Consider the following 22,150-nt stretch of genomic DNA (forward strand, 5'->3'; position numbering starts at 1 on the left):
CATGACATTTTTCGTGACAAATATCTACAACAGTAACATCAATTTTGCGCGTCTCCCACATCTCTTTTCTTTGGTTTCTTTTTCTAATCTCGCTTTCAACCATATAACAGGGTTTATGTCCGTGTTTGTCTGTTAATGACTGAAAGTTGATCTAAGTAAAAGGTAAATGAACAAACAGAATTGAAAAACAAAGAATATTTTTAGAATTCAAAATTTTTACTCACTTTCTAAACTCGTATAATACAACTATTTATAGAAGAATTAGCTAACACCTAACTGTATTATAACAGACTAACAACCTTCCTAAGCCATACTCTTAACATTCTCCCAGCTTCTCCAGAGGTAAAATCTGAAGACAATTCCGAAAACGCACAAAGGCGGAAACAGACAACGGTTTAGTTAAAACATCAGCAACCTGATCACAGGCCGGAACTTCCCCAACAACAAGTGAATCATTTGCAACCTTCTCACGAACAAAAAAACAAATCGAATTCCACATGTTTAAACTTGGAATGAAGAACAGGATTCGCTGCAACAGCAACTGCGCTGGAACTGTCACACCAAATGACCAGAAGATCAGCAGAACTCAAGTTCTTGCAATAACGACATTAGCCAGGTAACATCACTAGTTGCGGCTGCCACACTTCTATATTCGGCCTCTGCTGTAGACCTAGAAACCACTTGTTGCTTTTTGGAAGACTAACGATAACCGATCAGAAGGACGAAAAACAAGCCCAAATTCAATAGTACCACTAAGATAGCGCAAAATGCATTTTAACGCAACCATATGTACAGTAGTCGGAGCGTGCATAAACTGACACACACGATTAACCGCATATGCAATATCAGGCCGAATTAAAACAATGTATTGTAGAGCACCGGGGATCACCAAGAGGATCGCCCTCATCTTTTGATAAGTGTAAAGAACTGAACATAGGTGTAGGAACACTTTTAGCATGAACCAAGCCACTCTTATCAAGAATCTCATGAATGTACTTGATTTGACATAATAGCCTAAATTAGGAAAATTAGGAATTAAGATCCCTAAAGTCTAAAATTCACTACTAGCATGGATATTGATCAACCACCATTGTTGTCTAATTATTGAAATTCGTTAATTGAATAATTTACATGTTTAGACCTTTATTTTTGGGAAATTTTAGAAACTCTTTATCTAATTGTCGTACTAATTTCATTGCATTATTAGCCTAATAGCCTTTTCTATGCATGCTTATTTGTTCCTAGCGACCTAGCTCCCTAATTTCTATTGGATTCGTTCTTTGGAATATTTCGTGTTCCATTGTAACACAAAAATATTACAACTCGACTTATGACACTTGCAATAAAAACCACACATTAGTTTTTTTCTTTTATTTATATGTATATTTCTTTACTTAGTGCACGTATGTCGAGACACAATTCAGAAGCATTTGAAACAATGAAACTTGTCATTAGACCAACACCAAATACATTGGTCCGACCATGCATCCAAGTTTGGTGGTTTAGTTCTTGCAATAAGAATTAAAATTGATTAGAGATATCTTGAGTACCAAAATAAATTATTCTTAGAAAATAAAGATATAGATGCGGTTGATTGAACTAACAAAACATTGGATAATAACATAATTTTTTTCATTCACATCGTAAATGTATTTTAATCTAATATTAACTCAATACAAGTACTTAGAATAAGAGAGCATGTTGATTTAAAGAAGTAAAGGTAAACATGTGCACCGATCCACCTAAATATTTATTTAGAAAAAGGGTAAAATTACATTTTACCACAATTTTTTATATTCGGTCCTTCTAAAAATTTGAGTTTAAATTATGCTAAATTTATATTTTAATATAATAAATTTCTAACACTTTTAACTATACATCACTCATTATTATAGTTCAATTTTCTCAATCATTTTAATTAATACATTTACTTTGATAATTTAAAAACGTTTATGAATTTTAATTATTTTAATTACGTTATACCTTTTTAGACAATTGAAATTGTAATCCTTTAACAATGCTACTAAACAGATTCAGATAAATAAAAAATCTATATTCTTAACCTAGTTTATCCCATCTAACTTTTGATCCTTCTTTTAATATTAGAACTAGTGTGACATGTTAAGTTTATTTGTGTAAAATTATAAAATGAAAATTTAAAGATTAAAACATAGTTTAAGTAAGGTTTTCATAATTGAATTGGTCAGGTCACTGGTTCGTACGATTCGTTTAATAAATCATAAAAAAATTATTAAAAAATTAGTTAAAAAATAAAAAAAAAATAGTTCAACCGGTTTTTTAGTCTAGTTCAATTAGTCTGTACCGATTTGTGGGTCAACTAGTTTGATGTCTCTCTCCGAGCTAGTAACCCGGTTGGTTCTCAATCCAATTAGTCTAACCAGCCGGTTCAATCTAGTTCAAACAACCATGATTGTAAGTCTCTATACACTTCATATATTTGGACTTTAGTCTCCCTATTTTTATTTTCAATAATTTAATCCTTCTACATTTTGGATTTAAAATCCGCATACAAATTATATATAACTATGTAACATTTTAATCAGAAAGTTAATAATATTAACTAGTTGAACTAATTAATAACGTTATAAAAATATATATGTCAAATTATGTTCAACATTAAAGTATAATGATTAAGCCTCAAATTTAAGTATAATAGAAATATCAAAATTGAAATTTAATTATTTATCTATAATCCAAAAAAGAAAGAGAGAGAAAATAGCATGGTATCCATGTGTTAATATATGAAAGTCGACTTTTTATGTAGAGTTATATATTTTAGTTAAAAAGTTAATGATATTAACTATTTGAACTAATTAATAACTTCATTACAAATATAAAGATCAAATTATATTAGAAATTAAAATATAAAAAATAAATTTCTAATTTAAACATAACCGGAAAGTTAACAATATTAACTATTGAGTTTATTGTTAGAGTCGTAATTACGCATTTTATGAAATAGATTGAGTTTAAGTCAATAAATAATCTAAATAATTATTAAATAAAATCATTCATCTAAAAAAAACTCTACAAAGTAAAATTAATAAATCTCAATTAAATTATTGTACTCTTGTACTATCCTATTCAAACTTTCGTTTGAACATGGCCTCCATTAATTGTGTGCTTTTTGAATTACAAACGCATGTGCTGCCGACATTAACAGTAAATAGTTAGTACAGAAGACCCATCAGGATACACCCATAACCCATTCAACCCTTTATCATGAGTAAGCACATTTTTTCTGATTTGAATGGAATAATCAGCAGTGAAAGCCGCAAGTTATTTTATTAGTTCTATTATGGTATTAATTTATCATTTTATAAAATTTGAAGAGGTTAAATCACAATTTTATTATTGTGAGTAACCAAGGTTATCTCTCTTCTTTTGTCTAACATGTATTATAAATATTTCTATTGTGAGATATGATTAGAGGTGCTCATTAGTCGAGTCGGGTTCGAAGTGGATTTAAGTATGATATTAATATATTTTATGTTTATTTAAGTTTGACTTGGCCCGAAATATGGACTTAAAATTTTGTACAAGTTTGTCCATATTTGTAAAAAACTAATCCAAGTCCATTTTTGACTCGCTCATATTATTTTAAATTTTTTAAAAATATTTGTTTCATTTTAATATTTAATAAATTTATATATTAATTTTACTTATTGAAATTTTTTATATAGTCATCTTAACATTATTTTAATGTTTACATTAGAGTGGTATTATATATTTAGAATATATTTTTTAATATGTTATAAATTACATAATATATAAAGATAACATAATATAAAGTATTATAAACTTAAAGACGGGCTGGGCTGGGCTCAGGTCTTGAACCCAATTTTTTTGTCCCAGCGCATTTTTCGAGCCTAATATTTTTATTCAAACTCTCCCAAATTTCAAGCAAGCCTTCGGGCTTGAGCAGATAGCCTGACCCATGAATAGGTCTAGACATGATATAGAACACAAATTTTGATGTTATTAATTTTTTTTATATTCTTCATATCCGTTTTACAGTTTATGTTCAAAATTCACGACTGCTCTTTTTAATTATGTCGTTTTTATGGTTCAAACATGTATTTTCCCTTCAAAGTACAATGTATTTATCACTGCACTCAACACTTATTGATATTTTAAATATATTAAAGTTAGTAAAATTTAATTAGTTTTCAAATCGTTCTCCTTATCATATTTTGATTTTTCATTAGTTTTCTTATTTTGTTATGGCATTTAGAGACGAAGATCGAAATTTATTTTATGAAGACAAAATTAAAATTTATATTTTAAGGGGTTAAAGTATAGTTTAGGATTGTATTAATACATTAATTAAAAATTTTACAATGATATGATTGGGTTAGTGCTTCATGCTTTACAAACTTGTGTCGTGAATTGTTGTGTGAAATGTTATTAGTGGATGGAATAAGACGTGAGCGAGGGAATTTTCACACACAAATTCAAGGAGCAAAGACAAAACTACATCGGGGGATTCACTTCCCTTAAAAATACAGGTGTAAATTTCACCATTAAAATTTATAGTTTTGTTTTGATATAAGCCCATTCGATTTAACATAACCCATCTATTTAACAATTAATGTTCAAGGCTTTGTTTTGGGTTCATCTAACTAAACTCGATTTAAACTTTATTTTAAACAAAATCCAATTTTATTTTTATTTTTAAGGGATCCAAACATAATAATAAAAAAAGTAAAAGTAAAGTGGATGTGTCCACAACTACAAATCTTCTTCTTGACAATTTCCTATTCAGCCTTGACCCCACATCACACTTGATTGTTTAGATTTTGGTTTATAAATTATTTAAGGTTTATTTTCTTGAAAGTGTTGGTAAAAGTCATGTTGCTTGAGCTTACAAAAAACGAAAATAGATTCTAAAACTTCTAATTGCATGTTTATTGATTATACTGAATATAGTACTGCATATAGATTTTTAATTGTGAGCATAATATTATTCTTGAAACAAGAAAGTCTATTCTTTAAGCATGTTTTTTCCTTTAAAAATGGATAGTAATTCTCATGCTCCTATTGTACAAAATGACTTTTGATATGAGGATTTGGGATCTTAAAGATCTATAATTGAAAATTCTTTTGGATATGAGTTTTACACCTACTTGATAGAAAATGATCCGTTAATCTTTTTTGAAGCAATTTCATCTTCTAGTGCTTCTTTTAAAGCCTTTCGCACAACTATTTTGAATCTATCCCATGCTTGACCAAGTGTTTCAAAGGGATTCTGTTTGAATTGCAATAGCTCATCATTTGTCTTTAATCGCACAGGCATAGGTATGATCCTTTGTAAGAATTATTGCATAAACTCTTCCCATGTTGTAATAGTTCTCAGAGGTAACGCTTCTAACCATTCTCGGATTTGGCCTCCAAGGACAAAACAGATCAGTTGTAACTTGATTGCTTCTTCTAAAACTCCAACATGGCTCATCGTGCTACATATTTGTTCAAAGCGTCTACGAAAAGCTACCGGTTCCTTGGTTAAGTTGTCATTAAACTACATATTAGTTGATAACTATGTTAATAAGGAATGACTAATCTCAAATGGAATTGTACTCATTACTGGTTGGCAATACTAGGCTTTAGCCAATTTGTATCGAATATAGTTCTACCTATCAGAGTTACCATAATGTTCCTCCTCTAAATTTACTAACAATAAAATAAAATAAAATAATCGTATCTATAAGTTTTAATCTTCCTACTTATCTTATTAATTGTAAAAAATATTTTCTAGATTTAATGTCGAAACCTCCCTGGTAATGTCATTAACAACTTGACCGCTTATAAACAAGTTATCATTTATAGTAAAAATTGTTGAAGAAAATCCTATTTGAAAACGGTTTTCTTGCACCGCAAAAAATTAAAATTTTAAAAACTGACATTGTTTGTGATATTTATAGCAATAAACCTTAACTGAATTCGTACCTATGTTTTGGATAAACGAATCCTTGATGTTTTCCGGCTTTCAACCAAATGATCTTCTCTTCTATTCTCGTACCACGAAATACTTCGAGTGTGGGTTTGAACCAATTGAATCAAAATATGGAACTAGAAAAAGTTTTCCTTTTGGGGTGAAAACGAAAATTCTCTCTTCTTTAATAAAAACTAGTAAAACTGTTATTCTGAAAAATATGTTTATAAGTTGAGAATAAAGTCTCTCTATTTTTCGGTAGAATAACAGTCTCTCAAACGTTGTGTTAATAGTTGTACCGGTGCCATCTATTTTTAGGAAAGAATGTAAAACCCTTGTAGATTTGTACAGATTTATTTTAAATAGAAAAATAACATCCTACTTAGAGTAGGAGAGGGGTGAACGAATCACCCTTGTATTTTTACTAGGGTTGTTGCCCCATTCATGTTATATGAGGGGTTTAAGGTCTCTCTCACATCGGGTTCAATTACGAGTACTTTATGGCCTTTTTGACCCAATACTCTACAATGTGATCCAACCCTATTCAGTTTTTCTATTTCCCAAAATAAACTTTAATATTTACATATTAAATAATTTTCTAATCCTAATTTTACTCTAGTAAAATTATGACGATTTTACCCCCAGTAAAATTTTGATATTTTACTCCCGATAAAGTTTTTAGAAAATTCATTTAATATGGCACAACTCAACATGTTCACTATGACCGAATGATTTTTTTTAATTTTTGAGCTTCAAAACAGTCCAAAAACATAAACTCATTCTTCCATCATTATATATGATTGTAAATTTCCATTTTCGTTTTCATTTCCATTTTTGGAAACCTACATTCATTTCCAAATGATTCTATTTCTTCATTTTGGAGAAAACAATAACAATTCCTGAATGTTTTCCATTTTTTTCTATTCATTCTGTTCATTTTCATTCAAACACGTAATTCATTTTTGGTTTCAACGAGCTAACGGAGGGACCGATTGAACATATGTAGTTGAAGATCAAATTATTTATAATTAAGTTCCTATTTTTTGCCTATTAATTATAAACTCATTTAGTCACGAAGCCATTCCACTATAGTATCGTGACTGAGCTCTCCTCAATGACTATCAAATAGATGATATCATTTACCCATGTTTTGGGCTATGAATTCCACTGTTGTGAATGACATACTGCAGAAGTCGTACACAAAACACATTAGCTTTTGGTTCCTTATCTATTTGAACTTAGGTTTTTACTTACATCAAAGTGTACGAGTTACGCATACATAGACCGTCATCCACTCAGGATTTAAGTATGCCACACTATGAACGTCACAAGTGAATAAATCCATAAACGGATTCAAGATCTATTCTGCTTGGGTCATGTCTGATGTACTGTCAGTCCAGTCAGTCATATCTATGTCTCTATTTTCTGGGGGTCATCTGCTCCGATGCCCAAGACAGTCACATGGGCGATCGTCTCACCTCTTTTCTTGCGATTCTCTCTATCTTTTAGGGAGGTATAAAATTTATAGACGATAGCGTCAACTATCAGTTCGGTCAGTGTTGCACAAAATGTATCCCAATGGTTAGATCGGACTAGATCTCATATCTCGTTAGAAGTAAACATGGTGGGATCGAACCCACGCTTTTGAATAAATGAATGTTCACTCATCTGAAGGAAAAACCGCTCGACTTTCATATTATGAAAGCAATTGACATCAGGGTTACTCGGTGCCTGAGTGGAATATTGTTATTTTCGTGGTGCCATTTTTTAATTAAAGTAAACTAATGACAAACTCAAACAATAAAAATTGTAACGCCTCAAAATTTTAATTTTGAGTATTGTGAATGTGTGACACAAATATCTATCTGCTTTAGTGGTTATATGTTCTGGGAGTGTTTGGGAGGTCCCAAGTTCAAGCCAGGACTTGGAAAATTTTAGTATTTTTTGGTCAGTAGGATTTTAAGTAAAATTTAGCAAATAATTAACAAAATAGGTCTGCTGGTTTGGTGGATAAGTGGAGTGTTGGTGTGAGGGAGGTCATGGGTTCGAATCTTTGGGACGATAAATGTTGTATTTTTGCTCCTAATTTCAGCCAAGAGTTGTGCTGAACTGGGTTTCTGAATGGTGAGAAGTGATATGGAGCGATTTTAGGAGTAAATTAGGAGATTATGGGGGAGAATATCCAAAATATGATCACTTTTTCCTTTTTCAAAAAAAGAGAGTCGTTTTTCTCTCTATCTTACTGACGTTTTCTCTCCCCCATCTCTACCGAATTTTTTTCTTCTTTACTTCCTACTCGATTATCTTTTCTTTTCTTTCCTCTACTGCCAAAATTCCCTTGTTCCCCTACACCATTCTTTTCTCTTGATTTCGTAGCGTTAAGCAGCACTTGTGCAAACTCAGTAAGTTGTTGGGTATTATTTTAAGAGATTATTTTGTGTTCAATAGTCTAATTTCAGGGTGTTGGCAGTAGCATTTCACGAGGATTAACGCTCATCTCATGATTTTTGTAAACGTACCGATTTGAAGTTTTTGCGGTAACTGTTTATCGTTTTATGAGTAAGTATTTTAGTTTCAGGATTTTGATTAATCGCAAGGTAAGACTGATTATGGTGTTATTTTTTCAATTATAAGTTTTGGAGTGCTTGGGGATTGTTTTAGCATCAATCAAAACCAGGTGTGTACCGGAAACACAAAAATAAGGGATTCGGCAAAAAGGCAAAATTGCTTGCTGTTTGGACAATAATAGTAGGCTAACTTTGAAAAATCACCATAAATTGTGAAAATCGAATTAGAGAATGAGAAAATATAGGATTAAATACATTTGAGCCTAGTTTTTCATAGAAGAAATGAAGTAAGCAAAAGAATTTCATATTATGAGATATTTGAATTTTAGTGAGACAGAGTCAAAATGATTTTAGAATCCCCTATCCTGATTTTGGAAAATTATTAAAAATTTTATAAAAATAATTATGGGTTATAATTTATATGTTTAAAATTCTGAATGAGTCTAATTTCAAGAGAAATAAACAGGAACATCATCTGAATTTTGTATGAAAAGATAATTAATTTTTAGTACAGAAAGGTCGAAACTGTCAGACAGCATAACAGGGGAAATTTTAAAGAATAAAATGTACTTATTGGCTGAACCAATAATTCTGAAAATTTTATAGTAAGAAGATATGTGAGTCTAGTTTCAGGAAAAAAATGCGGATCTTAATTAAAAATTCTATAGTTTAAGATACAAATAATTTAGTAACATTGATTCAAGTAGACAACTTTGAAGGATCATATAAGTAAATAGTGGAAACACATATGAATAATTAACTAGCACGGGTTACATTAAAATGGATCATGAGGTCAAGGCCAATTTGAGTCATGTGGGCCACACGGGTGTGTGGGCCCACACGGGCGAACATCATGGGCTTGTAGGCCAATTTTTACTGTTTGACTAATAAGGTTACACGGGTCTCCCAAGTCAACTGTGAACCTACTGTAGGGTCGGTAAGCTTACTTAGACCCCTAATTGACTGAAATGACTGTATGACTGATATGATTAAGCCTGATGATGTCCCACTGATTTGATACTGTATGCCCTGTTTACATGCATGATATTATGTTATAGCATGTCATATCTGTATATTGCATTGCATTGGGTTGGCAGATTATAATGTTCGAAGGAAGTGTACTGAAGGTCTCGAGCCTAATTTACTGGTAGCTCAGCTGCAAGCTACTGTCTAGTATCGCATTTGGTACTACTTGGAGTGTAGGGATGGGTGGATTAATTATATCCCCACATGGAGTGTAGGGTTGGACGGAGATGGTGTGTAGAGGTTAGATGGGTAGGATTTTTGTGATTGCATATCTGTTACTGCTACTGATACTGTGATGGGCTAAAGCCCTACTGCATGACTGTTTTTGTAGTGAGATAGGCTAAGGCCCAAACTGGACTGATACTGATACTGAAAAGGGTTAAAGCCCAGACTGTGATTATCTGTTTATTGTTTGTTCATTTGTATGGGGATTACACACTGAGTTTACGTAAACTCACCCCTTTTGTTTAATCTGTACAGGTAATCCCCAGATATAGGCGGATCAGTGCGGCGGAGGACTCATTAGTGGCCACACGACTTCATTTACACTGTTTATTACCTATTTATAATTTTACTTTCATTTGGGAGTATTTTACTGTAATTATGGCCTTTACAGATTTTGTTTTAAATTTAGTTTTTATACGGTATTATGATTTAAATCTGCTAGTGTTAGTTAAAACTCGAGTTTTCAAATGAAATTAATGTTTTATCAAAAAATACCACGAATATGCAAACTGTTTAAAAGCTTCCGCAATAAAAAATGTTTTGAAATTGAATAACGATTTGTAAATAAATAATGTTTTGGAAATGAACGACACGATTTGAAATTAACATAAGGTAATAAAAAATGGTTAAATAGAAAAGGGAATTTAGCGACGACATATTTTTTGAAAAGCACTACCCTGTGACATCGTCAGATTCGGCCATAACGTCTAGGTCGAGTTTGGTGTGTTACAAAAATGATAAAGATCGAGTTTAGAACACGATACCTTGGGTAGTTGTCAATGGAATTCAACTCTAGATCGATGTGGAATGTAACAAAATAAAGGATGAAAGCTGAAATGAAAAGAGAAGAAGAACACTTACTAATGTGGATTGGAGGTTGGGAATGTGAAAAATCAAAGCTCGACTGCAGGGAGAATATGCGGCACCACAATGAGGGAGTTTCTCTTTTTTGGGGTGTTTTAGATGTGTGTTTTTATGCCTAAAACTAGTTAGTATAAATAGAACTTCGACTGGCTTTCTTCATGAAACGGCCCGATTTTGGTTGAAAACATAGGCGTGTCATGTCGTAGCTTGTGTATGGCGCAACACAACACTTTAACATTAGGTGACTTTGCTTTGAAGAGCCTATGTCGTGCCATGGCCTATGCATGTCCGTGTACACAAGCCAAGTTGATTGCGCAGACGAAAATAGCTTGATGTTGATTGCGTGCGACATAGGTCGACGTGCTGCCCAAGTATGCCAAGGCTATTTTCGTCCGCCATTTTAAATTCGTATAAAGTTGATTGCACGAACGAAAATAGCATCAGCATACTTAGGCAGCACGTCGACCTATGTCGCACTACGGGTCTTGAGTAGTGCGACACGACACACAAATCCTGCCTTGTGTCATTCGTTTTATGCTTTGACGTCTCGAAAAGCTTGTGCATCACTTGTCTCTTGCTTCCACGTCAATTGGGTCTTTATGTCTTCATCCTACACACTCAATTAGACATATTAGTACTATCTAAGGCTCGTGTCGACCTATTGGGTCACAACAGTTACAAAATGTGTTAAAAATATTTATTTTATTAATATTTAATCCTAAGGCCTAAATACTGGAAATGTAATATTAAATACTAAATTGCATAGAAAACAAACTCCTTAAGTGCGAAATTGATCCGAATTAACTACTACATTTAACGACAAGTCATATATACATTATTATATTTAGACAAATTTGAAACAATTTTGCTTTCAATTAAAATTACAAACTAAAAAACAATTTAAAAATTTCAATTAAATTTTATTATTAAATATTTAAACCAAATATTTGTTAAGAATAAAGTTTATTATAAAAATTAAATACTTGAATATTATTATTTAATAAAGGTAAATTTGTAAATTATCATTACATTCCTAGAAAAGTACTTAGTGAACCAAACGTGATAATGTAATTTTCCTACTATTTTAATCAATATCTTCTCATGTATACCAAATGTTACAAATTAACAATGAACCACATCCTATTGGTATCGTAATATGGGAAAGCACTAAATGCTAATGTAAAACATCTTTACCAAAAAAATAAAATATGAAAATAAAAAATAATTTTGATAAATATATATATCTAATTATGAATTTCATCCTTTTACTTTATAAAAAATAAGAAGTTAATCTATCTATTTTAATTTGTCGAAAATTGAAGCTCATATTTTACTAAAACTAAAAATTTAGTTTAATTAGTCTATCTATTTGAATTTGTCGAAAATTGAAGCTCATATCTTAGGAAAATGGTTGAATTATTGGTTTTTAAGTTAAGGATTTAATGGTAAAGTTGAATTAGATTAAGTTGTGAGTTTTGACTCAGAATTATATAGTAAATATAATATTGGTTACCAAGTTTCCAACTTCCTCCGTTTGATAATTAAAAATAAAAATAGTTTGTGTTTGACTTTTGTCAAATAAACTAAAATAAGAAAAGTAAAAGAGATAAAATACCCTCATTGAATGTTCCGTCGATATTCTCGGGAAATCTTTTTATTTTTTGGCTGGATCGTCCCCTTTCTTTTCTAATTTTAATCCCAATTGATTTAAAAGAAACAGAAAAAGGAAAAGGAAGAAACTTGTTCCAAAATGAATCAAGAATCACCTTCTCCCATGTTTTCTTCTTTTCAAAATCACCGTTTTCGTTTCCCCTAGCTTCTATTTTTGGGGGATTTAGAGAGAGAATAAACACAGTATCGGTTAAAGATGACTCTTCAAGTTTTGTCTCGTTCACCGCCGGTGAGACACAAACGACCGTGTTCACCTGATGACCTGAAGACGGAGAGAAAAGGGAGGAATTATGGGGGAATGGTCGGCGGTTCTGCAGCGGAGTGCACGGCGGTGTGTTGCTGCTTTCCACTTACCATTATGGAGCTGCTTGTTTTGGGACTTTACAAGGTTCCTACTGGACTTTGCAAGAAGGCTTGCAGAAGGAAGAAAGGAAAGCACAAGAGCCATGGCTTTCATCCTACGTCGTCTAGTGAGGACCAGGACACGGAGCTACACCAAATGGTGGGTAATGCGGATGATGGGTCCAGGGTAACCGTGGATTCGGAGGACAAGAAGTCGGACCGGTTCTTTGGGACCGGGTTTTGGAGAGATCCTTCGGAAAAAGAGACCCATGACGTGATGTGTGAAAGGAATTAAATCCACTTTGATTATTTTTTCTCACTTTTCTTTAGAAACTTCGATTAGGTGTTTTATGTTTTTACTTCATAATGAGATCAAATCATAACTCACCATCCAAAACCTGTTTCATTATTTTATTTTATATGCTACATATTATTATCTTTAACTTTGTCTCTTTATTTTCGGTATTCTCAACTATTTATTTTGTATTTATAACACAAAACTGGTCCTCCAAGGGAGTAAAACCACCCTTTGCTTGAATTCACGCAGCTAACATTGATGGATTACCATCCCACCCTGATGCGATTCGCCACTGTTATTATGAAGATGCCTCTGCTAACCTGAAACAACAGAGAAGGCCAAATAATCCAACATCAATTCAAGCCACCGGGAACGATCTCAAAGGTATTCCAAAAAGGCTTACACCTCGACTCAGAGGAACCGAAAGACTTTCTTCCTAACAACCACCGGCGACAATAAACAACAAGAGTCCGGCAAAAGAAAAAGAAGAAAACGAAAAGAGCAGAGGAAAGAAGAAGAGAAGAAAACAGATGCGAAACGAAGAGATCAAGTATTCAATGATCAAGAGAGGAGGGAGAAGGTGGGTCAGCAGTTCAAGCACCCACCATATACAACAGCAACACTGTAGGGGCAAATGAGGTTTTTTAAAAGGAAAACTCGTTCCACAATTTCATAAATTCATAAAGAGTTCGCAATTACATGATCATGTAGCACATATCAAACTGGGTTTCATGCGGCTAATGCTATCAGTCACTCTATTAGTCCATCTAGGAACATAACAAAAATACAAAGAGCTAAAGTAAGATAACATTAAACGAGCCTTATTAACAAAAATACCCAAATGTGCTAAATCTAGAGTAACAATTGAGAATTTAGAGACCAAAAAAAAACAAATCTGCCTCAATAATAATATCCATGAAGCCAATCTCTCGAGCAAAATCAAGTTTCATTCGGATAGCATAAGCCTCCACCCATATAGCATCCCAACACTCAGACAAGTGCTGTTCCAAACCACCTAGGACCAACCCATCTTCATCTCACGCCACACAACCAAGGTTTGCAACCCACGTGTTCTCATCCCAAACCGCATCCACGGTCGCTTTAATTGTCCATATGTTAGGCGCGCGCCACTGCTCCTCTCTCGATTGTCTGGGCAGAGTGGTCGATTAAGAAAGTTATGGAGCTAAAATTCCTCATGCAACGATCAAGCAAAATTAAGGGCAATATGCGACCATTGATTACTTCATATTTATTAATAGGGTAAATTATATTGTTGGTCACTCAAGTATTAATGTGTTTCTATTTTAGTCATCAAACTTTAAAACAAAATTATTTTGTAACCAACATTATCGATATTAAATATTTTGGTCACTCTTCCATTAGATGGTTAACTGAAGGGTCACATGAACTTTTTGATTAGTCTAATGACAAATTTAACTCTCGACGTTTACACATTGTCAATTTAACCATGATTATAGAAAAAAGATCACTTCATCATTCCATTAAATAATTTAACGGACAAGTGATACAAATATTCAATGTTGATAATGTTGGTAAAATAAATAAATTTTTTTGAAGTTCTGTAATCAAAATAAGAACATGATAATAATTTAACGGACAAGTGATACAAATATTCAATGTTGATAATGTTGGTAAAATAAATAAATTTTTTTGAAGCTGTAATCAAAATAAGAACATGATAATACTTTGAGTGACCAACAATGTAATTTACTTGATCAAACACTTGACGGAAAAACATGAATGTATTGTATACCATAGCCAAAATTGTCCGACGAAACAAAATGATTGAAGAAAGAACCATCAAAGTTATTATATTGAAGTTGCCACATGTCATAATCACAGATGCCACTAGATTAGAGCTAGCAAAACAAGCCCAAGTTCAAAAGTCTGCCTGTGTTGATTCGAGTCCGAGAAAACTCGAATTGGTAACATATTCGAACTCAATAAAATTTGAGCCTAAGAAAACTCGACTCTATAAAAATTCAAGTTTGAGACTAATCTGATCTGAGCCCAAGATAAATCTAACCCAAAGCTCGAAAAACTCAAATTTTATATTGAATAACTATAACAGACATTAATAATTAATATAAGTATAAGATATTACTTAAAATAAAAATAAAAATAAAAATAAAAATAAATTATAATTATTTATTTTATAAAAATGTATTAATAAGCCTTACATATTTATATTAAATTTTTATTAATAGCAAAAATAATTAATAATATATATGTGTAATTTTGTATATTACCATACATGTTTATAATTAGTAATATATAAAATATTATCAAAATTTTAAAATCTTAAAAAGTATTATTTTTAATAAGTTAAATTTTGGATTGGGTTTTATATTTTACAAATTGTATATAGATATTGTGTTTATTTTTTTTTATTTTGGACTTGAATTTTGGAATATAATTAGTTTATTTTGGGTTAGAATAATAATTTGTATATTATTTGGGTTTGGGCTTAATATAATATATTTTTGTTTTGGAATAAATATTTTAGCATATGAGTATTAGGTTTATAAATTTAGTAAGAAATAAAAAAGTTATTCAATTGTCAATATAATATAATAAATAATAAAATATATTTTCATCAATTCATATACATATCATATAATAATAAATTTTACACACAATAAGAATTTTAATTATTTTAAATAAAAAATTCTATTAAATATATAATAATTAATATATTATATAATACTGTTACAATATGTGATATAACATTGCATAATATAATAATATATTTTAAAACTATTAATTGGTTCAAAATTAAAATCGATTTTGTCAACCAATTTGCTTGAATTGACTTGATTTAGTCGATTAAATCAATTTTAATCGCTAACTATAATAAATGATATACTATTACATAATATAATAATGTAGTAGATAACCATGACAAAAACTATTAATGCACATGTATAAATATAACTGTTATTATATTATAGATTATAATAAAACATATAGTATCACATAATATTGTAATGTTTAATATTAATGCTTATACATATAAACTATTAATATATTGTATATGATATGATATGAGATATCATTATATAATATGTTTTTTTTTAACTAGGCGATCAAAACAATTATTATAAAAGTGGAATCTCTACATAGTGAAGCCAACCAAAAGTTGCACAAGGCACACAAAACGCTACAATTAGATATATTTATGAATCGGGTTACTTATCCAAGCCCGAGGGCTCGCCCAAAATTTAGGAGAATTTAGGTAAAAGTATAATACTCGAAAAATGAGTTTAGACAAAAAAATAAGCTTGTTAAAAATGGGCTAGGCTTGGATTTAAATGTTCAAGGCCCAAGCTCAACCCAACCCAATCTTTTTTCTTTAAGTTTGTAATGTTTTATATTATGCTATATATGTATATATATTATGTAATTTATTACCCAACAAAATATATATAATTAAAAATAATATAAACATATTTTTATAAATATATAAAGTCATCTTAATTTTGACAATATTAGAATTGGGTTGAAAAAAAACCTAATTTAATTAATTAATTAAAAAATACTTTGAAAATAGAAAATTAATTATTGAATTGGATAATTATACAAGTTTGTTTTAATTTAATTTAAAGCTAAACTACACATATAATTGTACTCAATACATGAAAGACCCAATAAAATTACACAATAAGGGGTGCTACAGAATCCTAGTGTGTGTTGCCCACCAGACGAATTTTAGTAGAACCTTGGTATTCTATTAATATATTATTTTCCTCTCTCTTTCTATTCTAGTAGAACTCTTATTATTATTTTTCTCTATATAAATTAATTAAGAGGCTGCCAAAAATGATAAGAAAATATACAAACATATTCTACTGAATTTTAGTAGAAAACTTATTTGAGTTAATTCCTTAAATTCAAATAAATTCTATTATTAGTAAGTACTTGTGAGAAAAATTTGTGAGTTAATTACATACTCCTTGACAATTATAATTTAAATTTGTCAGTTTGAATTTTTTGTTTTAGATTTTCGGTTGATTTTTCCCATTGGAAAGTTTCGGTTTTCGTTTTATGTACAATTCTTGAAAAAGTTCACTTTTAACATCGGAGGGTTCGAGAATAATAGAAAAGATCATCTTATTAAAAGCCAAAAGAATTTAGACGATAGATCCAATATATGATGAATCTCCCTAGCTTGGAAACACAAATATTAAATTTGATAATATAAATATCCGAAAAAAAGTTTGGTTTTGTTCAATAAATCATTTTTTATAAATAAATTTTCCAACACTTCTCTTCATTAATGTGTCAAAAGCTATTGAAATGAGAAAGAGACAATAAAAGCCATCAATAAATAAGTACAACTTGTCATGTTAAATTACAATCAATATGAAATTCTAGTTCCGCAAAAGTATCCATCAAATAAATATTCAATAGAGCATATTGACAAAAATTTTCTGGTCATCAAACTCCATAAAGATCAAATCTCTTATCACCAACCAAATGTGCTCAACAATTAAAAATTCAAACAATTTTAATCAAAACATACATGTGGACAACTGGTAGTTATAACTAACACTAAGATTAGGAATGGTAGTTATAAATGTCCATATTGGTGATTTCAAGTAGTTTTTTCTTAAAATCTTTGGCTATGTGTCTTACATTTGATACTTCGTTTCCAAGATAAATTTAAGAATATGTTCTACTTGTAAAAACTAAAAATCATTATGGACTGAAGTATTTAAATGGAAAAACCCAAATACTTTCTTTTCAGCAGAATTTTATCCAAATACTTGCAATCCAAGTAATACAGCCCCACTGCCAATAACATGTATAGACTTAGAAAACATTCTTGTGTTTTTCTTCATAGTGAAAACGATGGCTAAGAGAAGATTTGCCACATTCATAAAACACCATTGCTAACTCTTTATTTTTCCTTCTGCCTCCCAACTCAAGCCAAGTTGTAAACTGCCACAAAGGGCATAAGAACACTCCCTAGCCAGAGCTTGCCATCCCTCTCTTCGACTTCACTAACCGCTTTCACAACCTTCCCTTCACTATCCTCCAAAACCTGCAACAGCTTTCCATCTGGACTGTATTTCACAACAATTCCGTGCAGCTTACCGCCAATCTGAAGCAGGTATTGAATTTTTGCAGATATAGGGAGCTTGAGAATGAATTTCCTGAGTTTTGGATATAATCCCATTATATGAGCATACGTGAACCTGCGACAGTGAATTGCTACCCAAAATTCACCTTCTTTATTTGTTCGGACATTGTCCGGAAATCCTGGTAAGATGGCAAACACCTCAGTACTCCCTGCTTTCTCACCTTTCAACCAGTACTTGAGTAATCTGTGCATTTAACATAATATCAAATCATCACATAGCAACAGTTAAAAGTTGTACTATAACTATTAAGAACTAATCTACTTTGCCTCTGTAATCCTGGCATTTTTACAAGGAAATGATAAAGGTAAAGAAAAATAAAATCTACAATCATCAATTGCGGTTATCTTTTTTTAAACAGGATCTTTTGACATTCATGGAAAGCAATATGTCATGTGTTGAAGCAAAATGGGTTCAAGCAATGTGAAAAATCATCATTGTATATAAATCCAAATGAAAGTGTTTTTAAAGGCTATAGCACGTGCAGATCTAACACAGCAATATTTGAGTACATGTAGAAGCATGCAAACCTGCCCGGACATCCTTCGCAAAATACGAGAAAAGAACCATCCTTGCTTAAGGATACACCGTTCGGAAATTGGAGATTCCTGACAAGGACAGCAGTTTCCTTTGTGTAAAGATTATACTTCAGAAGCCTCCCACTATTCTCCGAAGAAAAAACTAGCTGCATGAAGTTCCTGAATGCTACATTGTCAGTGCCAATTACCAATAATCTTCATTCTACATCATGGGGTCTTTCATGTAGAGTGAAACATGATCGAAGTAAACAGAAAATTTGCTCCGTTCCACTGGCAGAAGTTGCAAATATAGTCTTAAAGGTTCACATGTCAATCAATACAAGTATAACTAACTTAAACCGATTTTTTATGTAGGGATTTACAGAAGAGTTTCAATATATCAATGATTAGAACACAAAATTTTCAGTATACCGAGATTTCTACGTCTTCTTTCCAATAAACACTACCAGCAGTCTCAAAACTAAAATAGTAAGTTACAGTTGGAATCATTTAATTACCTTATATTTATACAAATTGACAAGGGTGGTGTCAAAATCCATAAACCATGCATGAAAAGAAATCCCATCCCTGGGTGTAAGCACAAATGCAATGCAACAGTAACTTAAATTTAAGGGGCCATCAGGCATGTAAGTGATTCTCGGACATGCCGTATCATGTGACCCCCAAGGCTCATGCATGCAATCAAAGAACACATATTGCATGGGGAATCAAATGACTTCCACTCATTATTAAGACATAATATAAAGGGGAAGTATCGACAAAGTCAAATAACACTTTCGTGGAGAACTCTCTAGTCTTGACAGGATTTGAACATTCCTCCCCACAGCCAAAGTCTGTTCCATAGAACAGCTTTGTTGAAAAAAAAATATGACAGCATCTTTTGCATCTTCTTCCATGTCCTAGAAAATAGGTGGCATTTGAATGCCTTTGTGATCTAATAAAATCTTCAATAGTTCATACGTTTTTCAAATGCACTACGAATTTCAACGACATTAGTCCACAACTTAGAAAATTATTGTCAGAAACCTACCTTCTCTGGAATTTGCTGCTGCTATCAGTAAAATATATGTTTCCTTCATCATCAATGTCAAGGTCATTGGTAAACCTCAGGGGCACCCCATCTACCTCAGTTACAAGTGGTGTTGCTAATCCGCCTTCCGGACCCACCTTGAACAGCCCCAAATATGCATCAGCAATGTACAAATCACCAGTGTTCTTATCAAACCGGAGACCCAAAGGCCTGCCACAGATATGCTCATTTGGCAGGTAACTCTGTGGTGATGGCTTGGGATTACATATTTCAGACCTGAAATCCCAAATTGCACATGGTAAAAGATTATAAGAGTTATACTTCACACATTATTCAATCATATGACATCACTTCATGAAGGCAGCCATCCCCAAATTTTCCATAGGAATTTCTAACAAAGTACAGCTATGTAACATAACCTAATTCTGCGCGCGCGCGCGCGCGCACACACACACATAAAACTATCACAATGGAAGGTAAAAAGAAAGAAAAAGAAAAAGAAAAAACCATTAGCAAGAACTAGATAACTCACCTATTGCTGGAAGTATAAGCAAAATCCTTCCAGTTTTGACCATCCCAGAGGAGAACTCGACCATCAGCAACACCAGTGTAAGGGCCACGACCAAGTGGGTCAAATGCTATGCTTTCAGGGCCCTGAACCTGGTTCAAGAACTTAATCTCTGACTTCTGAAGCAAATTATCCTTGTCCCTGTCTGCCGGAACTAGTTCCCATGGAGGCAAATCCACCTTGTAAGACTCAAAGTCAGGAAATTCAGAGATTGCACTGTGCTTAAAAGGGTCTGTCCCACAGTATAGAGCGAGCAGCAAAAACAGTAAACCCAGAAACCCAATTGGAATCATCGCTAGAAATTTTGAGGAAATACGGCACAAAAGCAAAGCTTGGAACAGAAAAAGTATCAGTTCTTCAGCTGATGTTTAAGCCTTCAACCACACTTGGGTGTCCAAAAAGATTGCTTTTCTCTTGCAATCAAGAAAACAACCCCTTTGTTTGTATGTTTTGAAGGACGGATAGAGTGTTAGGTAGATCTCATTTTTGCTGCCTCTAGTTTCTGGTAATTGGTAGATACTGAAATGAGGCAGGTGAGGGTTTTTTTTTTTTTTTCTGTTTTAATGAGACAGGTGAGTGTTGTCAAAACCGATGTTGCAATAACCAATTTCAGTTGAATGATTTTTTTTTTATCATTTCAGTCCTACAATTATTTAATTTTGTTTATTTTTGTCATCTAATCATTTTAAAATTTTAGGTGTTTTCATTTTTAACTCATCTAACTGATAATAAAAAAAAGATAAAATTAAATAATTAAGTGACTAATTTTTATTTTTATAGTTAAATGAAAAAAGAAATACTAATAATTAATAATTATTTTGTAACTTTTCATAATTGAATAATAAAAAAAATCATAGTTACATATCTGCTAGTTTATTCATAAAAAAAATTCTAAAAATTAGTAAGTCACGAACAAATAATTGTAGTAATGTAAATTTTATTTTATAACAACAAAATTAAAATCTAATCTATCTAATTTATATATAAATAAAACCAAAAAAAATTGGGTTATTAAGAGTTAATAGTGATAATGTTGGTATTTTAAAAAAAAATATTAAGTCAAAATAGGTTTTCATAGGGAAATTTGTAAATTACTTCATTTTTATTTAAATTTATTGATTTAAAAATGATTTATTTACCATGCTTTTAAATTTTGTATTAATTAGAGTTTTTCCTTTCTATTGCATATTTTTTTATTCTTTTTTGTTAAAGAGTAAAAAAAAATCGAAAAAAAAATCAATTTTGCTATTTGTTAAAGGAAATCTTCCTTCACCAATTTGGAATGTCCCAAAATTCCTGAGAGCAGCTATTATTGTCCGTGGGAGATAATTTTCCTTTAAATATTACTCGCTAATTTTAAACAAAATAATTATTTTATTAAAAAATTATTCCATTTATTTAAATTTAAATGTTACCTAGCTATACGATATACGATTCAGTAATATATATACTTGGGCCTTGTCTATTATTACTCGTACAGGTTTCATGGGCTGTGGCCCAATGAGCTCTTAGAAAATTTGTTTTTGACAAATGTTTGGATGATCAATGAAAAGTTTATAGGAGAATAAGGTTTTTTTTTTCATGAGTTAAAAAAATTGTAAGATTCGGTATCTTATACTTTTAAGAAAGAATTAAGGTTTAAGTAGTAGCGGTAATATTGTTGAAAGGGATAATTACGAATCTCGATAATAATAAAATGGACATGAAAGATTAAAAAAAAGTAGTAAGAGAGAATCAAATGGCTGAAAATTCGGTATGACATTTATATTATAATTTAAGTTTTATATTGAACTATTAAGTTTATATCACAAGTCAATTGAATATTAGTAAGTCTGCTTAAAACTATTTTTTTATTCTTTTACAAAATAACAAATATTAATACAAGAGTATTTTTATCTTTTTAAT

General features: G+C 31.3%; 2 protein-coding genes across 2 annotated transcripts; both read right to left on the minus strand.

Annotated features, from left to right (window-relative positions):
• Positions 1 to 316: 316 nt before the first annotated feature.
• On the minus strand, positions 317 to 907 carry LOC107887500 (uncharacterized). The gene is made up of 2 exons (XM_016812001.1): positions 679 to 907; positions 317 to 552 (listed from the first exon to the last, which is right to left on the minus strand). Exons 1-2 carry the CDS (start codon positions 905 to 907, stop codon positions 317 to 319), a joined length of 465 nt encoding a protein of 154 aa, XP_016667490.1.
• Positions 908 to 17,680: 16,773 nt separating this feature from the next.
• On the minus strand, positions 17,681 to 20,927 carry LOC107901491 (protein STRICTOSIDINE SYNTHASE-LIKE 3). Its single transcript, XM_016827568.2, has 4 exons — positions 20,210 to 20,927; positions 19,678 to 19,953; positions 18,639 to 18,806; positions 17,681 to 18,294 (listed from the first exon to the last, which is right to left on the minus strand). Exons 1-4 carry the CDS (start codon positions 20,536 to 20,538, stop codon positions 17,892 to 17,894), a joined length of 1,176 nt encoding a protein of 391 aa, XP_016683057.1. The 5' UTR covers positions 20,539 to 20,927; the 3' UTR covers positions 17,681 to 17,891.
• Between the last annotated feature and the right edge of the window lie 1,223 nt (positions 20,928 to 22,150).

This window comes from Gossypium hirsutum, chromosome D09 (genome assembly GCF_007990345.1).
Source record: "Gossypium hirsutum isolate 1008001.06 chromosome D09, Gossypium_hirsutum_v2.1, whole genome shotgun sequence".
In the NCBI taxonomy this organism is placed as follows: Eukaryota; Viridiplantae; Streptophyta; class Magnoliopsida; order Malvales; family Malvaceae; genus Gossypium; species Gossypium hirsutum.